Raw genomic sequence first — 25,796 nt, forward strand, 5'->3', positions numbered from 1 at the left:
GACTGTATATATCCTGCCATAACCCACTGAATGTACTGGAGGGAGAGTGTGAACTACAGGGTAAACTATTATCTGTGTAGTGTAGCAGAGCCCCAAAATGTGTTCACCGAGTGTGATGAGTGTGCTGCCATGATAAGGGAGCTTGTTGGTGTGGGAAGAGTCGGGGGCGGGGGGAGTATACAGGAACCTCTTGTATTTTTTAGTATAACATTTTTTTTGTGATGTAAGTATCTTCAAAAAAAATACAATTTACAAAAATGATGTGGGGGGGTAGGGAGTGGGTTATATGGGAACCTCTTATGTTCTTTGTTTTTTATGCTTTTTAATGTAACATCCCTTGTGATCTAGTAACTTTAATTTTTAAAAAAAGAACACACAGTGAATGGACACAAGAGAGCAGACAACGGTGGAAGAGAAATAAATAATAAATCTTTTTTTAAAAAAAGAACAAACACAAAAGTCTTAGAGAAATGCAAGTTTAAGCTATAATGAGATAGCATTTTACACCTCTCAGATTGGTATAAAGAAAGTGGTTTGTAATGGCCAGGATGAGCTGCAATGGGAACTCTGCTAATGGGAGGGAAAACTTGTACAACCACTTAGGAGAAAACCTGCCTATACCCGGTAAAGTTGGACATGCACATACCCCACATCCCAGCAAGTTCTAAACATATCCACTAGAAAATATGTTCATAGGTGTTCATGGCAATATTGTCCACATTCACTAAAAACTATTGCCCATTGATAATCGAATGTATAAATTGTGGTATAGTCATATGGTGGAATATTATACAGCAGTGAAAAGAAGTGACAGCTGTGTAGCTCTGTGAAGCATAAGACATGGGTCGCAAAGATACACAGTATGATTCTATTTGCTTAAGGTTCAAAAACAGGCTAAACTAAATTATATCTTGTTTAGGAATGCTCACATAGGTGGTAAAACTGTAAGAAAAATGAGGGACTGAGAAACCAAAATCTAGCTTGATGGGGTATGGGATGAGGGAGGGACATAGAGGAGCTTGGAAGATGCTGGTAAAGTTCCATTTCCTTACCTGGGTGATGGATCCATGGGGGTTCCTGAACATATATGTTTTAAACACTCTTGTGTGTATGTTATTTTCCATAATTGAAACAAAATAAAAATAGTTTCCTCTCTCACTGCGTCAGATAGAGGGTGGCGCATGCTGACTGCGGAAGTGGGGGGGTGGGGGCAGGAGGACATCCTGGCAGCCTGCGGGCAGATGAGGAGAGCTGGACCCGCCCCCTGACAGAGGTAGATTTACCTGGGGTTCCAGCAGGTGTAACAGACATGGTGGTGGATGCTGTGGGTGTGTTCTTACCCCAAGCCTCTCAGAGAGAAGGCTGGAGGGACTGCTCCTTTGTAGGACTGAGTGGCTGTCGCCATTCTGGAGCATGGCCGGGCGTTGGTGGGTTAAGCTGCCGTAGAGGAGCACGCTATTCCTTTTGAACAGTATTGCTCCAAGCAGCATTTGTACCTGGCCTCAAAGACCTGCACTATGCAATTTATAATATGAAGGGGGTGGGGAGAGGGAGGGCAGCCTGGTGGCTGAACGGAGAGAGTCTTCTTTTTTAAAAAATGTTATTTGCTTGTGGGGGAGGACTCAGACCTCATAAGGGGGGTTGTCTTGGGTGTTTGCGTACCAAAAACTGAGCACTGGAGCGAGAGGGCCACCCCAGGGGAGGCACTAGCAGGGCCTGGTATGTGGGTAATTTAAAAATCAATAATAAAGCCAGACTTGCCCTGCTTTTTATTATCCCCATGATCATACAGCTTTCGGCCTTAAATGAGATCGGTGAAAAAGTGCCCCGCCCAGCTGATACCCCTCCCCAGCCCTGGAGGTCCCTAACTGGAGTCCCCCACCAACCATAGAGCCTGTCCGTGCAGGGCTGGCCTCGTTCATTTCTGCACCCCACGTGGGTGCTCCCAGCTCCTGGTCCATGGGAAATGCTCGGGAAAGGGTCATTGTTTAAAGTGTTTTCAACCTTTCATGCCCAGTGAAACTATAAAACCAGGTTTTAAGGAGGGCAAGAGCTGTGAGGAGGAAGCCGGGGTAGAGACGGGGCGCACCTCGCCAGGCCCCGACTGCACCGCTCACTTGACTTGGACAAGCTCCTTAACCTCCGAGCCCTGGTTTCCGTGTCTGTGGCCGCCAGGAGCCCACAGGATGGATGTCCGTGTTAATTCATGTGCTCTTTAATCTCTAGCCCAGCACAGAGAACGCCCCTGAGGTCTATACACCAGTGACAGGGTCAAGGAGATAAATGAACTGATCTGATGTTGGCTGGGGGAGTAAAAGCCAGCAGTGTGCTGGAGAGCAAGGCTCGGGCCCTGGGGTCCCACCTAGACCAGCAGCCTCTTCCCAGAGGGCCGTGCGCTGCCTCGGTGGTCCTGTGAGTGAAACTGAGATAATGATACCGACTTTGCAGGGATTTGGTGAGGATGAAATGAAATAGCACCAGTTCCATCACTTACTGTTGGTTCAGTAAATATTTACAGCATACCTAATATGCACCCAGCATAGTTCCTGGTCACTCCAAAATCTTAATTCCCCTGTCCCTCAAAGTCCAGCGCGACTCATGCTGGACACAAGCCTTAAAAGGGCAAAGACATTCAATAGGAGGGTTTGGGAGAATAGCGCTCTGTCATGAAATTGTACTTTTGTCTGGAAATCCTCTAACCTGACTGCAGAATCCATATGCAGGATTAAAGAAGGAAAAGTCATAAGTTATATGGCTCAATATTTATAGACATTTATTGAGCCTCGAGCATGCCTTGTGGACTTCAGGAGCTCAGAGTCTAGGGGAGACGATTCATATCCTGGCACACATCTACAGTACGTGCTGTAGGTAAGGGGGCCCAGTGCTGGAGGGTGGCAGGGGTGGCCACTGACTGTCAGGAGCCTGAAGGATTTTCCTGCAAGAGGGGAGCCTGCGCTAACTCTTTAAGGGTGCCTAGAAGGAGCCTGGCAGGGAACAGAGGAGGGCACAGGCAGGTGTGAAAGTTAGCACGAGCCAGGCTTCCCCGAGGGCATGGCCTGTGGGGACCCCCGAGGCATCCGTGGGCCAAGCGGCTCCACACAGGATCTGGGCGCACCCGTGATGGCTCCCTGGCATGGTCCCGAGCCGATGAGAGGAGAGGGCATTGAGCCCGCGCAGGACGCTGGGCACCAGAGCATGCCAGGGGCTGATTCCCAAGTCTGGGCATGTGGGCCAGGAACAGTGTCCAAGCAGCCCTGGACTCGATGGCTGTCACTAACGGTCCCTAATCAGGTAGGAACTGAGGCACCAGCAGACCAGAGGGTCGGGCGGTGGGCGTTGTTCCCCCGGGGCCCCACGGGATTGGGATCACAGCCTTCGGATTGGGGTCCTGGACAAGGCGCCCAGGCCAGAGGAGGGGATGGTGAGCACAGGGTAACTGGGGGGCATTGCTAAGAGGAGGCCGAGGCAGGAGCCCTGTCCTAGAAGCTGGGCCGGCAAATGGGGCCAGAGAATAATGGTCCCAGGCTCATCCCTGAGGACTCTGGATCACTGAACTGTGTGGGCAGCTCTTACATTTTAGATCTTAGCTCAAACGGGTCCTCCACAAGGGACCATCTCTGATCACACTGCATAAAGTAGCTCTCCACGCCCATCCTTTCCCTCTCTAGCCTGTATTGCTTCCTTCCCAGCACTCAGTGTTGTCTGGAGTGATCTTACTTGCCCATTTGTTCATTGTCTGTCTCCCCCAGTAGAACACAAGTCCCAAGAAGGCAGAGCCCACCTCTCTGGTCCCTGCCATGCCAGCCGGGCACCAGGCCTGGCAGGCTGTGGCACTTGGTGTCTGTTGGGTGATTCAGTGGCTGCAGGAAGACTAGGGAGCCATGTGGGCGCAGTGGTGAGGGGGGGGCCGTGAGAGCCTAAGTGGGTTTTAGGGTTCTTTTTCCTGCCTCAGGCAGGATCCGTTCAGAAAATGGGGTGGCCCTGAGCTGGCAGGGTAACAGTAGACATCGGGGGGGGGGGGTGGAAGAGGAGCTGGCAGGACTGAGGTGGACCTGACAGCGGGGGTCTGGTGACAGTGCTGGGGTGGGGATGTCGGGGGTGAGGCCGGGAGGAGGTCGGGGCCTGGGAGGGAGGCGCCGTGCCGATGAGCGGAACTCAGTTCTTGTGCCGAGGGAGGCTGGGCCAGTTCTCGGGCAAGAGAAGTGACGGGCTGGACCTGGTGGCAGGTGGAGGCTGCATCGAGGAGGGAGGCCCCGGAAGCAGGAAAGCCAGGTGGGAGACACTGGCCTGAGCTGAAGCAGAACCACGGATTTGCAGAGAAGCAGGGGTGTTGAGACAGAGGGGTCCCGAGAGAGCCGTGGGCAGTGCTTTCCTGAGGCTACGACCAGCACGGATGCCAGCTCTGATATCCAGGGCTACTGGACTGGAGGGCCCGCTGCTCACCGCCTTCCTGAGAGGAAGAACGGCCCCCGTCTGACAGAGCTCCAGGCTCCGTTCTCTCGCCTAAAGTCACACAGCTGGGACGCCGTGGGTCCAGAAGCCAAGCCCGGGCCGGGCTGGGGCTCAGGCATCCCCCCACCAGGAAACCACGACCCTGGACTCAATCTGAGCAGCAAGGGATGGAGCTGTAGCAAGGGTCCTTCCGGTCGGGGGCCTCGGAGGAAAGGGGCGTGAGAGAAAGGAGGCCTGTGCTCTGGACCGAAGAAAGGCCGATCGTAAGAGTTCTGAGAAGGAGCAAGGCATCGCATCGCGGCAGGGGCGGGCTGGCTCTCCTTGGGGAGGTGCCGGGCCACCTCCTGCCCTTCCCACTGTCCCTGTTCCCGGCTGCCAGCCTGTTGTGGGCTAATGACAGGCTGGACCATGAGGTTATGTGCAGATTCCCTTCAAATAGAACGACCAAGACACAAGCCTACCCTGCGAGGCATTTAGACTACTCTTTATTTTTCCAGAACAGCGCGCGTGCCTGCTCTTTTCCCAGTGCTTCCTGACAGATCGGCCCGTCTTCTCTCGCTTAGGCCTGGGTCCCCGACATGGAACTGGTTTAGAATCAGTCTTCAGTTTAAGTCCCTGTAAAATGAGAATAATAATTATTCCTGCCTCACCTGGCTAATGCGAGCAGTAGGAGAGATGAGGCACGTGAAGGGTCAAGCACAGGATTAATTTAACATGCTCAGGTTCTCTATTCTCGTTTCAGTGCTGCCGAAGGCAAGCTGAGCCCTAGGGGCAGGAAAATGCTCGTCTCTGCTGCCACCCAGTGTGTATCTTGGGATAATACCTGAGTGGAGGTCAGCAAGAAAAGCTCTCTTCCCAAAGGCTTCTGAGCCAAAGAATGTGTCTCACCGGGGCTGTACCCCGGAAGTGGCCCCCTGGGCCCTGGAAGCTGCCCACTGCACTGTGGACCTGCTGAGCTGAGACCACCTTTCCACCTGGCTCTGACCTGTCACCCCTCTTGATTCCCCACCTTCCCCAGAAAGCCGCAGGGTGCATAGAGAGCTCTGTACCTCACAGGTCTGAGGGGAAGGTGGGTGCGAGCCAAAAGTTTCTTTTTTTAAAAGATTTTTATTTTTTATTTATTTCTCTCCCTTTCTCCCCCAGTTGTCTGCTCTCTGTGTCCATTCGCTGTGTATTCTTCTGTGACCGCTTCTATCCTCATCAGTGGCACCGGGAATCTGTGTTTCTTTTTGTTGCGTCATCTTGCTGTGTCAGCTCTCCATGTGTGTGGCGCCATTCCTGGGCAGGCTGCACTTTCCTTCGCACTGGGCGGCTCTCTCTACAGGGCGCACTCCTTGTACGTGGGGCTGCCCTACGCGGCCCCCCCCCCAACCCCCTGCGTGGCACAGCACTCCTTGCGCACATCAGCACTGCACATGGGCCAGCTCCACACGGGTCAAGGAGGTCCGGGGTTTGAACCTTGGACCTCCCATGTGGTAGACGGACGCCCTAACCACTGGGCCAAGTGCACTTCCCCAAAAGGCTTCTTTTGCTAGTGAAAGAGGAACAGCAGAGAAGACAACGCAGGGCTGAAAGCCTGGATGGGAAGAGCACAGGGAGCCTGGAGGGGCCAGGGGGCAGCTCCCAGGGAAAACTGGGCAGGCAGGCTGGGCAGTGGCTGACCTCCGGGCTGGTGGTGCAGGGGCCTTGGGGCTCAATTCCAGGTGCAGCACTTGCAGGAGGAGCTGAACACCAGGCCTGCTGGGCAGCTTTGCAGGAACAGCCGCCCGCCTGCGCAGCTGTAGAAGCTGGACCGTTCCTGAGGGTTGGGGTAGAGGCCGTCAGCTTTGCCCTGGCAGAAGGCCTCTTCTCCAGGGCTGGGGCCATGCTCGGGCTCGGAGGGCTGGCCTGCTGTGGGAACTTCAGGCTCCATGGGGTCAGAAGGCACGTACGGGAGACCTGCGAAGACAGTGGAGATCAACCAAGGGTCCCCCAGGAGAGAAGCTGAACCTGCAGGCCAGCACAGGCAGCAGCGCAGTCAGCCCCAGGCAGAGAACAGCCAGCCAGCCGCTGGAGCACAGCTGGAGCACCGCTGGGCAGGAAACACCTGCAGCCGACGGAGAACAGCCGACGGGCGCCGCAGCCCCTGGTGGAGCACAGCCCTATACCGGCGGGCAGGGGTAGGCCCACACGGGGTCGGGGTTCAGGCTTTCTCCTTGATGAGAGGAACGAACTGGGGCTCCCAGGCTGAGAGCACCCTGGAGGGAAGCCCTGGGTACAACCCCAACGCGGCCAGCATGGCTAGAACCAGGAAGAGGGAAGAAGAAAAGCAAGAGGGAAAGAAGCACTTCAACAGTTTCCTCAGCACCAGGGGGTTGGATGAGATTTGGGAAATCACAGAATTGGGGTAAAGTCAGTTCCCCAGAAGGACCTGGGACCTATGGCTGAGCGGGGAGGCTGCGCACTGCCCCGCCCCCTGCCCCCAGCTTCCGTCCAGGTCCCCATCCCCCCACTCACGCAGCTCCCGCCTCAGCGTCTGGATGAGGGGGTAGCGACCCTGGGTGCAGAAGGAGCCAGTGAAGTCGTCCAGGTCCAGCGTCCAGACCATGGCCCCGCCCAGCCTCTTCTGCTTCAGGTAGCTGATCTAAGGGGAGGGGGCAGCAAGGGGTGAGCCCGCTGGGCCAGCCCGGGTCCCGCCCCCTTGGCCCCACAGGGCTTTTTCCTCCAGCACCCCCAGCTCCCTGCCTGGTCGAGGCTGGAGTCTGGAGGACAGCTGAGTCCTTGACTCCTGAGCGCCCCAGTCACTCTGGAGGCCCCTTGTCCTGGCACAAGCGTGGCCTGGGGTGGGGGTGCGGGGGTGGGCTGGGGGCCAGGAGAGATGGGGTGTGGACGCCTGTGTGGCTCTCTCTCGGTCGGAAGCCTCAGCGCTGGGCCCTTTTCTGGGCGGTGCTGTGTTTGGGGGTGCTGTCTGCTGGCTGTGCAGCTACCACAGGGAACAAGGAAGCTTCCCCTGAGCTCCCAATCAAGCTTTGCTTCCTGGTCTTCTTGCCTGAGCTCTCCCTGAGGGCCTTCTCTCCTCCCCTGGATTCCTGAACACCACCCCCCACAACCCACCCCCCAGCCGTCTGTTCCCTCAGGATAGGCTCCTCTGTCCCCCCACCCTGGCAGGGGGCCACGGTGCTGCCACCAGGACCCAGCACAGGGCCTGGAGGGCAGGGGGGCTCAGAGCCCCTGCTGGCCCCAAGCTCCCTCTCCAGCCGCCTGCCTTCCCATGCCCGTCCCTCCTCGGGGTTCCAGTGACACGGGCCCACATCTTGCTCACAGGACTCAGCTTCCGCTTTCCTCTCTGCCATGTCTTTGGGGGTGCAGTTTCCTCCCCAGAATCCCGGCCACGTTCTCTGCTTTAAGACTCATCTCAAACACCCACCTACCATGACCCCGGGCCTCTCCTCCCCCTGCCAGAATCAGGCTCCCTCCCCAATTCTCCTAGGGCATTTTGTCTTCACTTCTCCAGAACCTACCACTGTCTTCCCCACATGATAATTGATGTGGCCTAGACAGATAAACGAAGACAGCCTTCCTCTTTGGGAGCAAATGACCTCATGAGGGAGAGACACGTGGAAACAGATGCGCTAAAGCTTTGAGCCACCAGTTTTGGGGCAGGGGGAGGGGGGCATCGAAGTAAATCAAAAGGTCTGTAATTTAAACCTGCACCAAATATTGCCAATGGACTGGATAAAACGGTGTGCCTCATTGTATATCTCCTCCTGATATTTCTGTAAATTTTTAGTATTTAATAAAATACAAATCCTTTGAGGAGTTTTACTGAATGTAGAACACATTTTTGGTATGTCTTAGTCAGTGGACAGTAATAGTGCAAATGCTATCCCATGGAAATCTGTGAAATATTGGGTTATCTAAAAGGAGACTCATTGCAAAAGTTCAGTGTTAATGACAGACTTGGGCCAACCCAGGGCCACCCCCCTGCTGTCAGGGCTGGACCTTACCTTGGCTTGAAAGCTCTCCACATCATCAAAACCCACCCACTGGTTGCCCTGGAAGGCATAGGGCACCTTCTGGTCCTTGATCCTGTGTTTGGAGGCCCCCTTCCAGGAGCAGACCTGCAGGGGCAGAGGCCTGTGCTGGGGAGGGCAAAGGAGGAGGCTCCCAGCGGCACGAGCTTGTGCCCTCCAGGAGAGGTGAAGGATCAGGAGATCCCTGTCCCAGGGAGCCTGGAGAACCTAACAAGTCCCAAACTGCGAGCTCTAGACTCCTGGATTCAGCTTGAGGCATCTGGGTTTCAGGAAACATCCAAGAAGACAGGCATGGGATGGACTTCAGCTGGCTGGAATTTGCCATCCTTGGCATCCTCACTCAGAAAAGGTGGGAGAAGGAAGCCTCACCCCTCCCAGGGCCCCCCGCGGCCCTCAGGGCAGCCGTGGGCTTTCATACCTCGTAGTAAGCCAGCAGCCCTCCCTCCCTGGTGAAGGGGCCGGGGCTCCCAGGCCCCGTGGCCGGGGCCCCCACTCCAGTGTCTGACGAGGAGGCCAGGGTGAAGGTTCGTCCATAGGTGGGCATGCCGAGGATCAGTTTGCTTGCGGGGACCCCCTTCTGCAGCCAGAGCTGCACCGCAAAGTCCTGGCAGGGGAGAAGGAGGGGCAGGGTTAATTCCTTCAGCCTCAGCCTGGTCTGACCACCTACGACTGAGGCCTCAGGCGGTACAGCTAGGAGGGCAGGGACTCCCTCAGCGGGAGCTCCAAGGGTCAGCACTAGTGTTCCAACCCTGTTCCGTCCTCTTTAGATCCTGGCTTAGACCCTGTACCCCAGAGAGAGAAGCTGCGTGACGCTGTAGCCAAGTGCACAGGCTTTGGGGTCAGCCAGTCATTCGCTGAACAAATATTTACTAATGGCCTACTGTGTGCTGGTCACTGTCCTAGAAGCTTGGGATCCATCGATCAAGGAAGCAGACAAAGGTCTCCACCCACAAAGGGCTTCTCAGCATGATTTAACCTCGTCGAGCCTGCTTGCCTGCCTATTAACTGGAAACCAAAAAATGTCTACCCGTAAGAGTGTTGTGAGAATTAAGGGATGTGATGTCTCAGAGTCTGACCCAGTTGTAGCAAAGGGAAGCTGGGATTGTCATTGGTCTCATTCTAGTGGCTGTAAACCTCGCCCCGAACACAAAAGCAGGGAGTTGGGTCTGCTTTATTGATCGCTGTATCTCCAGTGCCTAGCACAGTGCCTGGTACTTAGGGACTCAAATGGAAAGAACAAACGAGCACATGGCTGGCTTCCTTATCCACCTCTGAACAAGACCTTCCCCCATCAATCACTACTGGACTTGATACTCCCAGGCCTGGGACATGAGGAGGTGCCCAATAGAATGTCTAATAAGTGAGTAATGAGGATTCTTCCAAGTTGGGTTTGTAGACTCACTTCCTCCACGAAGTCATCCTATTTGAGTCCAGGCCCTCTGGCTACCCTGAGTCCTCTTAACACTCAGATGAAGAAGAGTTTCCACTGTTTTATTTATGTTTGTTTCTTTTTGTCAGTTTGATTTGCCTTTGAGCAGACTGAGCTTCCTGAGGGCAGAGGCCAAGGTCCCCTGCTAACTTATCTAGAACTTTCACGCAAGTTTGGAAAAGTTGCTCCTTCAGTCGGAAGCAGTCAGAGTGGGGAGCAGACAGCCTCTTTGTGGGAAGGAAAAGGCCTCCCTTCCTGCAGAGGGATCCCGGGCACACAACCTGGAAAGCAGCGTGCCCGTGGGACTTCAAACCCACTCATCTCTCACCCCACCCACATCGGGCTGAGGGCAGCTCAGGGGTCTATCTCCCCCGGAGTCCACATAGTTTTCCAGATGGGGGTGGAGGGGTAAGGCTCAGTGGGGACCCTACTCACCAGCCCCAAGAGGAGCACTTTATTTGCAAAGAGCCACAGCAATCAAAGATGCACACACACACAAACACACCACGCTGACCTGTAGGCCCCACAAAAGAGTAAACAACATTTTAACTGTGGCCTTGTTGTTGCTTGGTTTCACTTGTTTTAAAAAGAAAAAGGCGTTTCTGACTTTTAAAATTAAAAACAGGCTTGTAAAAAGTGGCTAGCCCCGTGAGGAGGTCTTTGAGTGGGCAGTAATCCCCAGTCCCCAAGCCCCCAGCTTCAAACCAAGCCTGCCCCTGCCGGGCCTTGGGGGGGAGGGGGTGCGGGTGTAGTTCTTCCCGACATCCCCCGGGATGTTATCAACTTCAGAAAGCCCCAGTCCCAGGAAGCACCTTCCAGAAGCTCAGGCAGGGACTGCAAAGCAAAAGTCCACCCACGATGTTGAAGGCACTGTGTTGGGGGAAGGGGGTGAGAAGGAAGCAGGAGCCTTTGGCCCAGACCCTCGAGCTCAGTGAAGGCCTCTCAATCAATCACTAGTCTGATGCCATTAAACTGGTTTACGTTGTCTAATATCAGCCAAGATGTCACACGGATCTCAGCAGGGGCGTGGAACAGCAAAATAAAGCAATCAGCAAGCAAGTAAAGAAACCCAAAATGCAGGGGTCTCTCAGTGCCCTGCTTGTTTTTCCTGCTTTTCTTTTCCACCAGGGCCTCAGGCTAGGAAAGCCCCCCAGGGGCCTGACGGCTGTGGAGTCCTGCCCCGGCCCTGCCTGCTCACCACGTTGGCCTCGGCCGCCTGCCCGCTCTCCCCCTGCCTCCTGTAGAGGGGGCTGTTGTGTCCTGTGGCCTTTTCCCAACTGCCGTGGAAGTCGTAGGCCATGAGGCTGAGGAAGTCCAGGTGCCTGCAGAGGCGTGGCGAGAGGGGCTGGTGAGGAGGGGGCGCCCGTTCCAGGGCCACGGGGCCAGGAACGGCCACCCCGCCCCATGGACGGCCCGGGGTCACAGGGAGCACTGGGCTCCGATGCAGCGGTGGCAGGACCTCGTCTGGCTCAGGAAGGTGACGCAGGCAGCAACCCCCAACCAGCCCCGTCATCGAGGCCTCGCTCATCCTAGCTGGGTGGTCAGTGGGGCAGGTCTTCAGGCCCACACCACCCCCACTGGCCCCTCAGCACCCTCGGACACCCTGCCCCTCAGGACACCTAGTGCTGCTTTGCTCTCTGGGAGGGAAATCCAGCTAGTGTTTCTCAGACTTCAGTGTGCGCCTCAACCAGCTGGGGTCTCGTTCAAATGCAGATTTCTGACTCAGCAGGCCTGGGTGAGCCTGAGATTCTGCCTTCCACGAGCCCCAGGCGGTGTGGAGGCTGCAAGGGTCCAGACAACGTGGAGATGTGGGGGTGTCGATCTTTCCCCTCCCAGAGGCACTTTCATTTAAGGTAAGTTCCCAAGGAACAGGGCAAAGATCCAGAAGCAGGAGGAACAGACACGGCGAGCCCTTCCTGGATGGGCTGGGGAGGGCTGGGGCTCTCCCAGAACGGTACCTCGAGGGTGAACACCTGCTCGACCCCTAGAGAAGCTCGGTCTGCCCCTGGACTCTGCCACCCCAGAGAACTACTCACGCAGCGATTTGGTCCACCTCGTATCCGGCATCCACGTGGGCCCGCCCCGCGGCCACGGCCGCGCTCAGCAGGAGGCGCTCCTTCCCTGTGCTTCTGGCCTCCTGCTGGAAGGCCTTGGCCAGGTCCTGCGGGGGCAGCTCCAGTGAGCACAGAGGCGGGCCCAGGACCCCCGAGCCCCTCCCAGGGGTCTGAAAACTGCCCAGGGGCCGGTCTCTGCAATGGAAAGTTCTGGGGAGCCACAGCCCTGGCTGCTGCAGGCGGGATGAGCCTCCCCGCCCAGCCATACCTGCACCAGGACTGTGAAGAGCTGTTTGTCCGAGGCAGGGCTCCCCCGGCTTCCTGGGTATTCCCAGTCGAGGTCAAGGCCATCAAAGCCGTATTTGCGCAGAAACTCGATGGCCGAGTTGACGAAAGTCTGACGGTTTTGGGCCGTGGCCACCATGTCTGTGAACCTGTGAGGGTGGGGTGATGAAGGGAGCCCGGGCCTGCCTCTGGCCAGACAGGGGAGCACTCTCCCCAGAGGGAAGCGGGCACTCCTCGGTTAGGGGTGCTCCAGAACGAGGCCGGGAGGGGCGCTGGGAGGGCTGCTTCAGACTGTCGGGTCATTGGCTGTGAGTTTCAGGGATGGCTAAGGGAAGAGAACAATCTAGAAGCTCTTCTTGCCCCCAAATATTAACATCCCCAACTCGCTAGAAGCTCTGCTTCCCAACACTCCCTCCGGAAGCTTGCTTCCATGTCCCTGATCAGGGAACTGTCCCACCCTGAATCAGAGGTAGCTGCGACCCTGGCGTGGAGGTTTTTAAAAAGAAACTCCACTTCTAAGATGAAGAGGAAGAGAGAAGCTCGGCAAAGGCCTGAAGCCCTGGGCAGCCTGGGGCCACTGTCCTTCCCTGCCTGGTCAGCTAGTCACCAACCTTGTAACTTGCATTTGTGAGCGTTTTGGCTATTACGTATCTGGGGCTCTTCAAAATCCCCAAGAGCCCCAGGAACCTGCTCCCCACACCACCCCCCTTGCTCAGTGTCCCCATAACCCTGGCGTGCTTAAGATCTCAAGGTTTTTGGAGTCTCACTCTGTTTCATGGCCTGGGGACCCTGCATTCCAGTGAAAAATCTTCTGTGATGAATATTATTTGGCAAGGTGAGTCATGACTTTCATCAGATTCTCAAAAGGGTTCATGATGCAAAAAATTTAGACTAGTTTATAGCTTTGGGAGCCATATATGCTAGATTGATTGTCTAGGAAAATTCTCATTTCAAATATTCTATGCTATTGTCTCCATAAATCTTAAAAAATGTCCCGGGGAGGGGCGGGGAATGATGTTTATGTTCAGTTGTACACACTGCCTTTAACTCCCAGAAAGAGAACACAAATTCTTTCTCAGACAAGACATTCCATTTCAGAGCTCAGACAATACAGATCCTGTAAGATGTCTGGGATTATTTGGGACCCCTGCCCCAACCCATTTCATGGAGGAACAGACTGAGGCCTGGACAGAGGCCAGAACTGTGTTCTTGTGCCCAGGCCTCATTTAGCTTTTAGGCCTCTGACAGGGCGGGATCCGAAGCGGCCTGGAGCTAGGGCCACTCCTCTGCCCTCCTGATGGAGCACCCAGGAATCCAAAAGAAACGTCAGCCCAGAGTCCAGCTTCCCTTCCCGCCCCCTCTCCCCCCACCCCCTGCCAGATCTCAGCCTGGCCCCCCAGTCCCTGGCCAGGCCCCCCGCTCGTGCCCCCATCCCCTCCCAGCTGGCTCTGTCACTCGGCTTCCCCACAGACAACTCACGGCCGAGTACCGAAGTTCCAGCCGCCGACCGCCAGCAGGGTCTTCAGCGCGGGGTTCCTGGGAGAGAGCAGAGAGGTGCAGGGAGCTGCCCAGCCAGTGCCCAGGCCCTCCTCGCCGGCTGGGAAAGCCAGGGGCTGTCGGGCGCCTTGGCCGTTGGGCCAGGGTGGTGGTGGGGGCGGAGAAGAGAAGAGGGGGGTAGAGAAGAAAGCCCTTGTGTGCTGAGCCCTGTGCAGAGCACTCTGGGGGAAGCGCTAGGTTAGGAAAGAAAAGACGTGCTCCTGCTGTCAAGCACCTGCAGTCAGGCTGGGGAGACAGCACCAGCTCGGGTGCTCACACACCAGGACTTCAGGACGAGGGAGATCAGGGTGGCTGTCAGAGAGGCTTTGAGGAGGTGGCAGGGTGGGTGGCCTCTAGGAGCAGGAAGGGCTTTCCCCTCAGAGGAAACAGTTTCATCATCCCAGTCCCGCTTACGTCTAAGCTGGAAGGGCCCTTAAGCATCCCCTAATGTACCCCCACTCTTCCGAATAAGGATGGGAAGGCCCAGAGAGGTGATGTGACTTGCCCAAAGCCACACAGCGGGTCCGTGGCAGGATCGCAGTGCTGGGGAAGGTTTCTGGGAGGAGGCGCCCGCCCCCCACCTCCACCCCCAGCTCACATCTTCTTCAGGCCATTGAAGTCCTTGTAAAGAGCGTCGTCATTCTGCTCTATGGAGCTGAGCCGGTGGTCTCTCATGCCGGCGAAGGCGTAGACGAGGTGGGTGCACAGGTTGGGGTCCACATCCTTGGGCAGGAAGCGAGCTGCGCCCTGTCTGTACTGGGCCCAGTTGGTGAAGTAGCAGACCAGTTTCTCAGCAGAGCCTGGCCGATGGGGGCAAAGGGGAGCCCGGAGGTCAGAGGCCCGCTGGCTTGCCCTGACCCCGGGTCGCGCTTTTACCCCTGAAGTTTAGGGATCTGAGTCGGAAAGTGGTTTCTGCTTTTCGTTTGGGCAGCACCTTCCAGGTGACAGTGCATTTTCGGCAGGCCGTGTGATTCACAGAGCACCTTGAGGGGCAGAACCGACCTCCTCGTCCTCCACAACCCAGTCACAGGTAGGGAAGCTGAGTCACAGACAGCTTGGGGTCTGTGCCACCCAAAACAGCTACTAAGAGGGCAGGGCTGGGGCCAGGACCCAGTCCCCCAGACCTTGGTATCCTGAAAGCCACGAGGCTCGGAGCCTGAGTGCCACGCCAGGGGCCGGCAGGCAGGTGGACGGGCTCTCCAGGCCCCACCGCCTCGCAGAAGGCAGCTCTGGACACTCAAATGCGCAGCCCAGTGGGAATTAACCACGGTACATCCATGTGCTGAGCAGAAGCACTGAAGTGTCAAAGCAAGGCTTGGACTACCTCAGAACGTCAATTAAAAGGCAAATACAGGTGGTAGCGGAGGGCAGGCTCCAGTTACAGGCCCAGGATCATGTTTCTTTACTCTTGCTGTAAAGTGGGTTTGCATTTATTTGGTATCCCTTGTAGAGAGTTTATTACATATCACTGCTAAGGTTCTAAGGTTCTGATAAAGAGCTTATTTTATTTAGGAAAAGGCTGCTAGGTTCTGACACCTCCTACAGTACAAGGGAAGACTTTGTGGGGGCCTCTGTTCTCGGTGGGGGACATCCCTGGTGGCCAGTGCTGGGCTGGGTTGACTGGGACACCAGAAAGCAAGACCTGCGTCTGTCAGAAATGGACTGTGGGTCCAGATCTTCTCCAGCCTCGGCCCCAGTGTCCCCATCTGAAAACGGCGGCAGCTTGGTGAGTTTAGACTGAGCACATCTGTGGTGGGCATCTGGACCCTGGGGATTCCCTTTGTCCCAACTGGATCCCCTGCCCACCTCCTCCAGCCCCCCAAAGGGCCAGTGAGAGAGTGGGACAGGGAGATGTGCAAAGTGGCCACAGGAGGGTGTGTGGGAAGAGAAAGCAGGAACATGAAGGCTGGGGACTCCCCTGGGCGCCGGGATGGCTTGGGAGGAGTCCAGAGCTCTTGGGCAGTTATTGGCCCTAACTAGAGGCCACCCAGGAGTGGAGCTTGCTGGTGGGGGCCGAGGATGTAGCCTGTGGTCACGTGAAGGGAGGACTGGTGAGCTCCCCCAAGCAAGAGAAGGGAGGAGATTGACCCAGAGGGCCCACCCCTGAGGTGATCTAGAAGGAGTCCAAGGCTCTTTTCACATCATGTCATGTATATCGTATCAATATCATGTGTGGATTTCTGTATGATAGAGGCAATAAAGTGTGGTGGTTAAGAGCGGAGACTCTGGAGTTTCAAAGCCTGGGTTGAAATCCCAGCTCTGTAACTTACTAGCTGTGTGACTCTGTTCCTCCTCTGTGAAATGGGGATGACCTCGTAGGGTGGTTGTGTGGACTCAGCGTTAATACATGTGAAACACTTAGAACAGTGCCTGACGCACAGTAAGTGCTATTTTAAGGGCTTTTTACTGACTTAGTCCACATATAATAAAATTGTTTTATCATTACTATACTTCAGTAAAACCCAGAGGCTAACCCTTAGCTAGAATAACAAAGAAAAAAAGAGAGAAGATGTAAGTAAATAAAATCAGAAATGAAAAGGACATTACCACTGAGCCAGCAGAAATAAAATAGATCATAAGGGGATCTTATGAATAATGTATTCCAACAAACTAGACAACATTGATGAAATGGAGAAATTCCTGGAATCACACAAATAAACCATACTGACCCTAGGAGAAATAGAAGACCTCAACAAACCAATCGCAAGTAAAGAAATGGAAAGTCATCAAAACCTCTCCAAAATGAAAAGTCCAGGACTAGATGGCTTCTTAGGTGAATTCTAATCATTTAAAGAAGATCTAATACTATTCTTGCTCAAACTCTTCTAAAAATTTGAATAAGAAGGAATTCTACCAAACTCCTTCTATGAAGCTAATATCACCCTGATATCAAAACCAAATGAAGATATTATGTAAAAAGAAAATTACAGACCAATTTCTCTAATGAATATAGATGCAAAAATCCTTAACAAAACACTTGTTAACCAAATTCAAAGCACATTTAAAAAATCATATATCACTATCAAGCGGGCTTTGTACCAGGTATGTAAGTGTGGTTTGACATAAGAAAATCAATGTAATATACCACATGAATGAATTGAAGAAAAATCACATAATCATATCAATAGATGCAGAAAAGGCATTTGATGAAATACATCTTTTCTTGATAAAAACACTCTGAAAGATAGGAATAGAAGGAAACTTTCTCAATATGATATAGTGCATATGTGAAAAACCCACAACTAACATTGTATTCAATGGTGAAAAGACCGAAAGCTTTCCTGCTGATATCAGGAACAAGACAAGGATGCTCAGCTCTCCACTGTTGTTCAATATTGTGCTGAAAGTTCTAGCTAGAGCAATTTAGCAAGAAAAAGAAATGAAAGACACCCAAATTGGAGAGGAAGAAGTAAAACTTTTGTTATTTGCTGGTGATATGATCCTATACTTAGAAAAAAAAAAATCACAACAAAACTATTAGATCTCATATGGCTATTTTAGCAAAGTGGTTAGACACAAGATTAATACTCACAAATCAATGGCATTTCTATACACTACTAATGAGCAATCTGAGGAGGAAGTCAGAATAAAAAATTCCATTTATAATAGTGACTAAAATAATCAAATGTTTAGGAATAAACTTAACCAAGGACATAAAGGACTTGTATTCAGAAAACTATAAAACATTGCTAAAAGAAACCAAAAATTATCTAAATAAATGGGAGGTTATTCTGTGTTCGTGGGTTGGAAGACTAAATATCATTAAGATGTCAATTCTACCTAAACCTATATACAGATTTAATGCATTCCCAATAAAAATTCTAACAGCTTTCTTCGTAGGACTGGAAAAGCCAATCATCAAATTTATCTGGAAGGATAACAGGCCCTGAGTAGCCAAAAATGTCTTAAAAAAGAATGAAGTTTGAGGACTTACACTTCCTGACTTTAAAGCATATTGTTGGGAAGTGGATTTGGCTCAACTGATAGAGCATCCGCCTACCATATAGAGGGTGCAGGGTTCAAACCCAGGGCCCACTGACCTGTGTGGTGAGCTGGCCCACGTGCAGTGCTGATATGCGCAAGGAGTGCCCTGCCATGCAGGGGTGTCCACCGTGTAGGGCTGCCCCATGTGCAAGGAGTGTGCCCCCCAAAGAGAGCCACCCCATGTGAAAAAAGTGCAGCCCACCCAGGAGTGGCGCCACACACATGGAGAACCAACGCAGCAAGATGACGCAACAAATAGATACAGATTTCCCGTGCCGCTGACACGAATGCAAGCCAACACAGAAGAACACACAGAATGGACACAAGAGAGCAGAAAATGGGAAAAGGAGGTTGGGGGGAGGCGAGGAGAGAAATAAATAAAAAATAAATCTTTGAAAAAAAATAAATAAAGTATATTGTCTAGCTAGAGTGTAAAAAACAGAATGGTGGGCATAAAGATAGATTGACCAGTGAAATCCAATTCAGAGTTCAGAAACAGACCCTCACATCTATGGTCAAGTGATTTTTGACAAGGCTGTCAACCCCACTCAGCTGGGTCAGAACAGCCTATTCAACAAACGGTGCTGGGAGAACTGTATATCCATATCTAAAAGAAAGAAAGAGGACCTCTATCTCATACCTTACACAAAATTTAACTCAAAATGGATCAAGGACCTAAATATAAAAACTAGAACCATAAAACTCCTAAAGGAAAATAGGGAAACAACTTCAAGATCTGGTGGTTGGTGGCAGGCTCTTGGACCTTACACCCAAAGCATGAGCAATGAAAGAAAAAACAGGTAAATGGGACTGCCTCAAAATTAAGTACTTCTGTATTTCAAATGATTTTCTTAAGAAGGTGAAAAGGCAGCCAACTCAATGGGAAAAAAAGCTTTGGAAATCACATGTCTGACACAGGTTTGATTTCCATGTTATATAAAGAGATCATACAACTTAACAACAAAACGACAAGCAACACAATTAAGAATGGGCAAAGCCTTGAATAGACATTTTTTCCAAAGAAGAAATACAAATGGTCAAAAGGCACATGGAATGATGCTCAGCATCACTAGCTATTAGGGAAATGCAGATCGAAACTATAATAATATGTCACTTCATGCCACACAGAATGGCCCTTATTAAAACAACAACAACAGAAAACTACAAGTGCTGGAGAGGATGTGGAGAAATAGGAACACTCCTTCACTGTTGGTGGTACTGTAAATGGTGCAGCCTCTGTGGAAGATGATTTGGCAGTTACTCAGGAAGCTAAATATAGAAGTGCCATATGATCTGGCAATCCTGCTACTAGAAGTATATTCAGAAAAACTGAAAGGAAGGATGTGATGGATGTTTTCATGCCAATGTTCATTGCAACATTATTGACAATTGCCAAAAGATGGAAACAACCTAAGTGTCCATCAACTGATGATTAAACAAAATGTGGTATATACATATGATGGACTACTATTCAGCTGTAAGAAGAAATCAATTCAGGAAGCACAGGACAATATGGTGGAACCTTTAGGACATTATGTTGAATGAAATAAGCCAAACACAAAAGGATGAATATTGTATAGTTGCACTGATATGAACAAAATATGATGAGTAGGTTTTTGGAGTTGGACTATGGAGTGCAGGTTGGTGGGAGATGGAACGTGGATTGAGAAGGGGGAGCTGATGCTGGATGTATGTAGAATGCTTAATAAGATCAGTTGTAAATATGTGGTAATGGATGGAGTTGATAGTAGCGTATTATAATGAATGTAACAAAACATCGTTGATTTATGGATGTGATTGTACCTGAAATGAGTAGTCTAGGGAGGTTAATATTGGAGGACAGCTGGCGGATAATACAGGGAATATACAACAGTCATTTTGATGGTAGATGAGGATTGTCATTAATAACATTAAGACAGGAATATTCTACTACAATATGGTTAAGAACATGGTGATACATGGGAAAATACAACTACTGCACTTTATAGGCTATAGGTAACTATATTGTAATATTTTTGTAGCAAAAAAGCAAAGAAGATGCAATCTTAATGCTAAAGGTAAAAAAAAAGACTATGGTGTTTGGTTTTGTGAGATAGGAATATGATTAAGCATTTTTGTCTCTTCTTCATTTTCTTCATTAACAAGGAGACAGACTTTGACTATCTCTAACTAATCTGTGCTCATCTGTGTGTCTTTCTGAACACTGGAGGAACAATTGTGTTTTTTGGGGGGTGATTAATTGAAAGTGTCTGGACAGAACTTTTTAGGAGCAATGCTTCCACAACTTGCTGAGCTGCCCTTTGTTATTTTGTTATTTTTTAATTTGAAATAAAGTTGGAATAAAAAATATATAAAGCCAGAAATAGCTTGAACTAAAGCTTTTTGAGAACTCTCCAACCTCTCTATATTTCCAGTGTTCGTCCTTTCTGTTCCCTCCGTGTCCCCTCCCACCCCTGCCCCAGGTCTTCCCTCCTAGTAACTCGAAATGAAACCTGTGAAACCAAAGGGAAGTGTGTGCCCAATGCCACTGCGCAGTGGGCAGGGGAGGGCAGCTTTGGGATGAGGGGTGAGGGGCCAGCATTCCCAGCAGCCCTGACGCACAGGGAGCGGGGTGGGGCAGGAAGGGGACCAGGAGGCCAGCCTCTCCCCAGGTCCACATCCTGCAGATCCAGGGCCAGACTGTTCTCCTTGCTGAGCTAAAGGCCTAGGGACGTGAAGCTGAGTAAGACTTGGGGTTCTTGCCTCCAGTAGCTCAGAGTCTGGTGAGGAGAGACACATAAGCTGGTCATCATGAGCACTGTGATATGTCCCATACGTAGTGGTCAAGTTCTGTGCGCTCGCAGAGGCCGGGGCAAGACCAAAGGGAGGCTGACATTTAAGCCCCATCAGCGTGAAGGGGTTCAGCCAGTGGATACGGGGCAAGACGCTTTTTGGGAGAAGGAAAGGCAGGGCTGTTAGAGCTGAGGACACTTGCAGGGGCTAACGTTTGGAGGAAAGTCCCCTCTGTTTGCTGGGTGGGGAGGGGGATGTGCGTGGATGTAGCAGAGCCCAGGAAGGGGCTGGAGGAATCAAGGTCAGGCCCAGCAGAGTCACCACTTACCCCACTGGATCATCAGCAGAACTGCCAAACCTGAAGCAACACAGAGAGAAGGCAGAGAGTGGAGGCGTCATTCTCACATCCCCAGTCCCTTGAGCTCACTGAAATGAGGGAGGGGGCTGAGGTGGTCGGGCAGTTTTATACAGATTAAACTCCCTCTGCCCAGAAGGGACCCGGCGGGCGCCGTGCCCACCCCTTCACCCAGGGCAGGTGGCGGGGTCCCTCCCTGACCTGCACTGGCCCCAGAAGCCGCTGGCAGGGCCCACAGCCTGAGGCTGCGAGAGTCCAGGGAGGATGACCTGGAATTAGGAAGATTCTGAGGAAACCCCTGACTTGTGACACATGTTCGGGGAGAAAGCTTCCCTTCTGGAACAAGAAGAGAAGCTGTCCTGGGGCTGGAAAGAGCCAGTTTGAAAGGGCTGGGCTGAGAGAACATCTCTCCAGGTAGGCTCCTCTGCCTCTGCTCCCCATTCTTCACTTCCTCCTGCTGCTTTCCCAGCTCTGTGACTAACATCCCTGAGAGCCAGGGCTTGAGACTCCTTGGGCTGGGGCCCTGGAATGGGCAGGGAATGGGCAAAGGACCAAAAAAATAAAATAAAATAAAAACAAAGAAGCCCGATTTTCTGAGGGCTAATGGGCAGGGAGTAGCTGAGTGGAGAGAAGCAGGTTGGCCCTGGGGGATGAAGGCATGGCTGAGCAGTCTGAACACCTACTGTGTGCTGGACACTTTACATGTGTCTTCTCGTTTAGTGCCCCCAACAGCACACTGAGGTATCGTTTCCCTTGTTTCAGTACGGAGAGCCTGGAATTCAGCGAAGTTCAGTAACTTGTCCAAGGCTCCCAGCCGTTAAGTGCCAGAGCCAAGCTTAGAGCCTGGTCTGTTTGACTCCAGGGGCAAGTGCTAGGCATCTTGTCTCTCAGCAGTTTACAAACCTGGGATCTTTGTTTTCTGGGAGGAAGTAAAGTTAAAGAATCTTGAACAACCTTGGAGTCATGATAGGGATGGTTGGGAGGGGCCACAGCCTGGACCGAGGGCCTCTAGGTTCAGGCTGGACCCCTGTGGATGCAGGGCTCCTGCAGTGGAGCTAATGGGAGGGAGGACAGAGGCTCTAAGAAGGCCCAGCAGAGGATGTGATAGCCCCCTACCCCAGCCCTGCCACTTTGGGCTCCTCAGGGCTCCTCAGGGCTGGTGTCTGTGGACTTCCCTGTTACCCTAACAAAAACTACATGAAAATTTGGAAGAATATTCAGTGTGGCAGCCCCCGGGGTTCCCTCCTACAGAACAATCAGTATGGGTTTGGGGAAGAACCCTTGGCAGTGGGGCCTCCTGGATAAGGGCAAAAGTAGGCAGGGACTTGAGAACACAAGAGAGACAAAAATTCCCGAGGCAGGAGGGTTCACTGGCTCTGGCAGTCCAGCACAGAAGGCAGAAAGGTCATTTTTCAGTCGGTTGAGAAAATCCTTTCCTTGTAACAGAAAGGGCTGAAAGCATCTGGAGCCCACAGGAAGAGTAACGGAGAGACTGCAAGCCAGAAGGCAGGCGGAGGGAAGTTCCCCCAAGCCCTGCTGCTTCGTCCAGCCCCCCAGTGGACAGCGGCCAGGAGCCCCGCGCATCGCCGGCCCCACCTGCCCGCTGCTCCCCAGGCCGGCGCTCTTGCTGACAAGGCACACTCACCTGCCCAGGTCGCGGGCCACACCATGGTGCTGGTTCAGCCACAGATGCCAGCGCCGAGGCCAGCCCTCCAGGTCCTGCTCACCTTTTATCTGGCCACCCTGTCCCACCCCAGCCAGCGGTGTTGAAATCGGGAAGCAGGGGTGCAGAAAAGGGGAAAGGCGGGGCTGGGCTGCGGTCTGCACGCGGGATGGCAAGTGGCACCGATTGGGCAAACCAGACATGCTGGCCTTTAGCAATATTTGCTTTTCTGGGACAATCGTGATGTGTAAACAGGGCTTTTGGGTTTGCCAAACCAGGAGGAAAGAGAGGAAGGCAGGAGGTGTTTCCCCTAAGCTCTGCTGAACGCACATGACTCTGATTCTCTTTGTGTGGTTTGGTGAGGAATCATGAACAGTGCCAAATAAATGGGGCTTTGGAGGAAGAGAAACTCACCGGTCAGGGAATCTGGGCTCCAGCCCAGCGCTCTTGCTCCTCCACTGCCCTCTCTGGAACTCAGTTTCCCCATCCGTAAGGTGATGGGGTGGGAAATACAGTACCTCTACTACATATCTACTTCATGATCTCTACACAATTGTAGTATTGTCATACCCACTGATTGAGAAGAACACATCCCGATAAAGGGCCACCCTGCATGTGGTAAGCTTCACGTGCCTGCGTGTTTATGAAGGGACCCAGGCAGGTACCTATTATGTATTCCGTCTGCAGACGATGTCGGGAGCATTTGGACTCCCGGGCCTAGGGGATCTGGTCCTTGTCCTTGAGCTTAAATTGAGTGGCCGGGTGGCTGAGAAGGAATGTCTGGCTACTGGAGTGGGGTTGCCTGGGCTCGAATCCCAACTCTGCCGCTCACTCTCTGTGTAAACTCAAGCAAGGCCCTTCATTTCTCTGAGCTCCAGCTTCCTCGTCTGTAAAAGGAACTCACCAGAGGGCAGCCACGAGGGCCCTGACTGTGGGCTGTTACTGTTCCTGCTTCTGCCCGGTCGCCGTGAGGCCCTAGAGGACATCCAGGCCCAGGTGGGCCGCCCTGTGTGCTCCCTGTCCCTGCTGCAGTCACTGCCAGTTCCCTTCTCCTGGGGACCCTGAAAGGGCGCCTGCTCGGGGTCTCCTGGGAGCTGCAGAGGTGCTCCAGTTCCTGGGACATGGGAAGGAGAGACAGGGTGGGGAGGAGGGAGTGGTGTCAGAATGGCCTGAGCCCCAGGGAGAGAGGCTTCCCTCGCTCCCTGTCCCACAGGCCCACCAGCCGGCTGTGCTTTCCTGGCTCAGCTTCACGTCACCAACAGAAGTTGCTGCACAGGCTCCTGAGAAGCCAAAGGCTGACCTGCCCCCGGTCAGTCCAGGGATCCCGGCACACCTGGCCCCCTCCCATGAGCATCACTACTTCTGGTTGAGGTAACTGTCTATATTTTTTAAATTTTTGCCCCAGACCATTTCATCAAAGGAAAAAAAAATGATGGAAACCCGTTGTATGAAACAAACAAGCTCTTCTAAGTTGCTCTGGTAAACCCTGCTGGGGTGCAGGGCCTCTGAACCTCATCCCCCCAAAACTAAGACCAAGAGCCAGTCTCCAGGCCTTTACGGGGTTCCGCGGAGCACACCAGGACGGGTTTAGGTCTTGTCTCCTGACATGTATCTCTGGAAATGCAAATATGTGCCCTACTTTCTAAAAACCAACATTAAACATCATAAACTTTGAAATGCTGATGTCATTTCCATTAAAATAAGGAGTGAAATGAGGTTTCTAAGGCTATCACCACTATTGTTCAGCATTGCTTCGAAAATTTTGGCCAATATATTAACAAAAGAAAAAGATATTTCTATATATCTACATCTATACCTGTATCTATATAAATGATACAGTTGCCAATAGTTGTGGATTTTTTTGGATACCTGGGAAACACAAGGGATTCCACAAAAATAGATCATAAATAACAGTTTGGTAAGATGACTGGATTTAAAATAAATATTAAAAAATCAATAGCTTTCCTCTGTATTCGTAAAAACTAATAAAAAATGGAAATGGGGGGAAAGGTCTGATTCATGCAAGGGTAAAAAGCTATAAAATACTTAGGAATAAATTTAGTAATTGGGGAGCAGATGTGGCTCAAGCAGTTGGGCGCCTCCCAAATGGGAGGTCTTGGGTTCAGTTTCCAGTGCCTCCTAAAGAAGACGAGTAGACACAACGAGCCAATGCAATGAGCTTACAAACAAGCAGAGGCAACAAGCAGGGAGCAGATGTGGCTCAAGCGGCTGGGCACCTGTCTCCCACATGGGAGGTCCTGGGTTCTGTTCCTAGTGCCTCCTAAAGAAGAGGAGCAGACACAATGAGCAGACAATGAGCAGATGAGGGAGTCATCTCAGGGTGGGTGGGAATAAATGAGACAGTAAAGCAAATAAATGCACATTAAAAAAAATTTAATAGTGAACCTAATAGCAAAATCAAACAATGGGTTAAAGACATGAATAAGATCTGAACAAAGGGCTGATATTCCATGTTCCCACACGGGGAAACAAATCACTTTTTTTAAATGTCAATTTTTCTCAAATGAAAAAAAATCATGGAAGATATGCTAGACAAAACTTACTATAAACGCATTGCGATAAAAACTACATGGAACTGGCACCAGAACAGACAAACAGAAGTAGGTCTGAGCATATGGAATGAATGAAACAGTGTATTAGTCAGCCAAAGGGATGCTGATGCAAAGTACCAGAAATCTGTTGGCTTTTATAAAGGGTATTCAATTGGGGTAGTGGCATATAGGCATAAGGCCATAAAGCATAAGTTACTTCACTCACCAAAGTCTTTTGCCACATGTTGGAGCAAGACGGCTGCCTGTCTCTGCGAGGGTTCAGCCTTCTCTTCCTCCTAAGGCTCCATTGTCCCAGCTCCTCCCGATCTCAGCTTAGGCTGGCATAAGGCTTTTTCTCTCTCCCAGGGGCTCGTTTTTTTTTGGGCTCAGCTGCTCTGTTCTCTCCACAAGGTCAGCTGTAGAAATCAGGCTCTCTCTTCTTGTGTCTATGGAGCTGTCTCTTCCTGCATATCCGAGTCTGTGTTTTCCTTCTCTGTGTATTTACTTTCTGGGGCTCTCTCCTTTGCCACATCCTACTGACATGGCCAAATGAAATCCTAATTTTAATTTAATCAAGTAAAAATAAAAACTCTGAACTTAACACAAAGGGGAACATGTGCAGAGGAACGGAGCTGTCTACAAACATAATCCAATATCTATTTTTGGAATTCATAAACGATGCCAAACTGCTACACAGAGGT

General features: G+C 51.9%; 1 protein-coding gene across 1 annotated transcript; it reads right to left on the bottom strand.

The window, feature by feature from the left end:
* Positions 1-4,910: 4,910 nt before the first annotated feature.
* Positions 4,911-22,681, bottom strand: CHIT1 (chitinase 1). The gene is made up of 12 exons (XM_004459044.5): positions 22,526-22,681; positions 20,854-20,883; positions 14,368-14,569; positions 13,713-13,769; positions 12,217-12,382; positions 11,931-12,055; positions 11,093-11,216; positions 8,884-9,069; positions 8,439-8,552; positions 6,949-7,075; positions 6,115-6,390; positions 4,911-5,067 (listed from the first exon to the last, which is right to left on the bottom strand). The coding sequence occupies exons 1-11, from the start codon at positions 22,548-22,550 to the stop codon at positions 6,146-6,148; spliced, it is 1,401 nt and encodes a 466-aa protein (XP_004459101.1). The 5' UTR covers positions 22,551-22,681; the 3' UTR covers positions 4,911-5,067; positions 6,115-6,145.
* Positions 22,682-25,796: the final 3,115 nt, after the last annotated feature.

Source organism: Dasypus novemcinctus, chromosome 13, assembly GCF_030445035.2.
Source record: "Dasypus novemcinctus isolate mDasNov1 chromosome 13, mDasNov1.1.hap2, whole genome shotgun sequence".
NCBI classification, from domain to species: domain Eukaryota; kingdom Metazoa; phylum Chordata; class Mammalia; order Cingulata; family Dasypodidae; genus Dasypus; species Dasypus novemcinctus.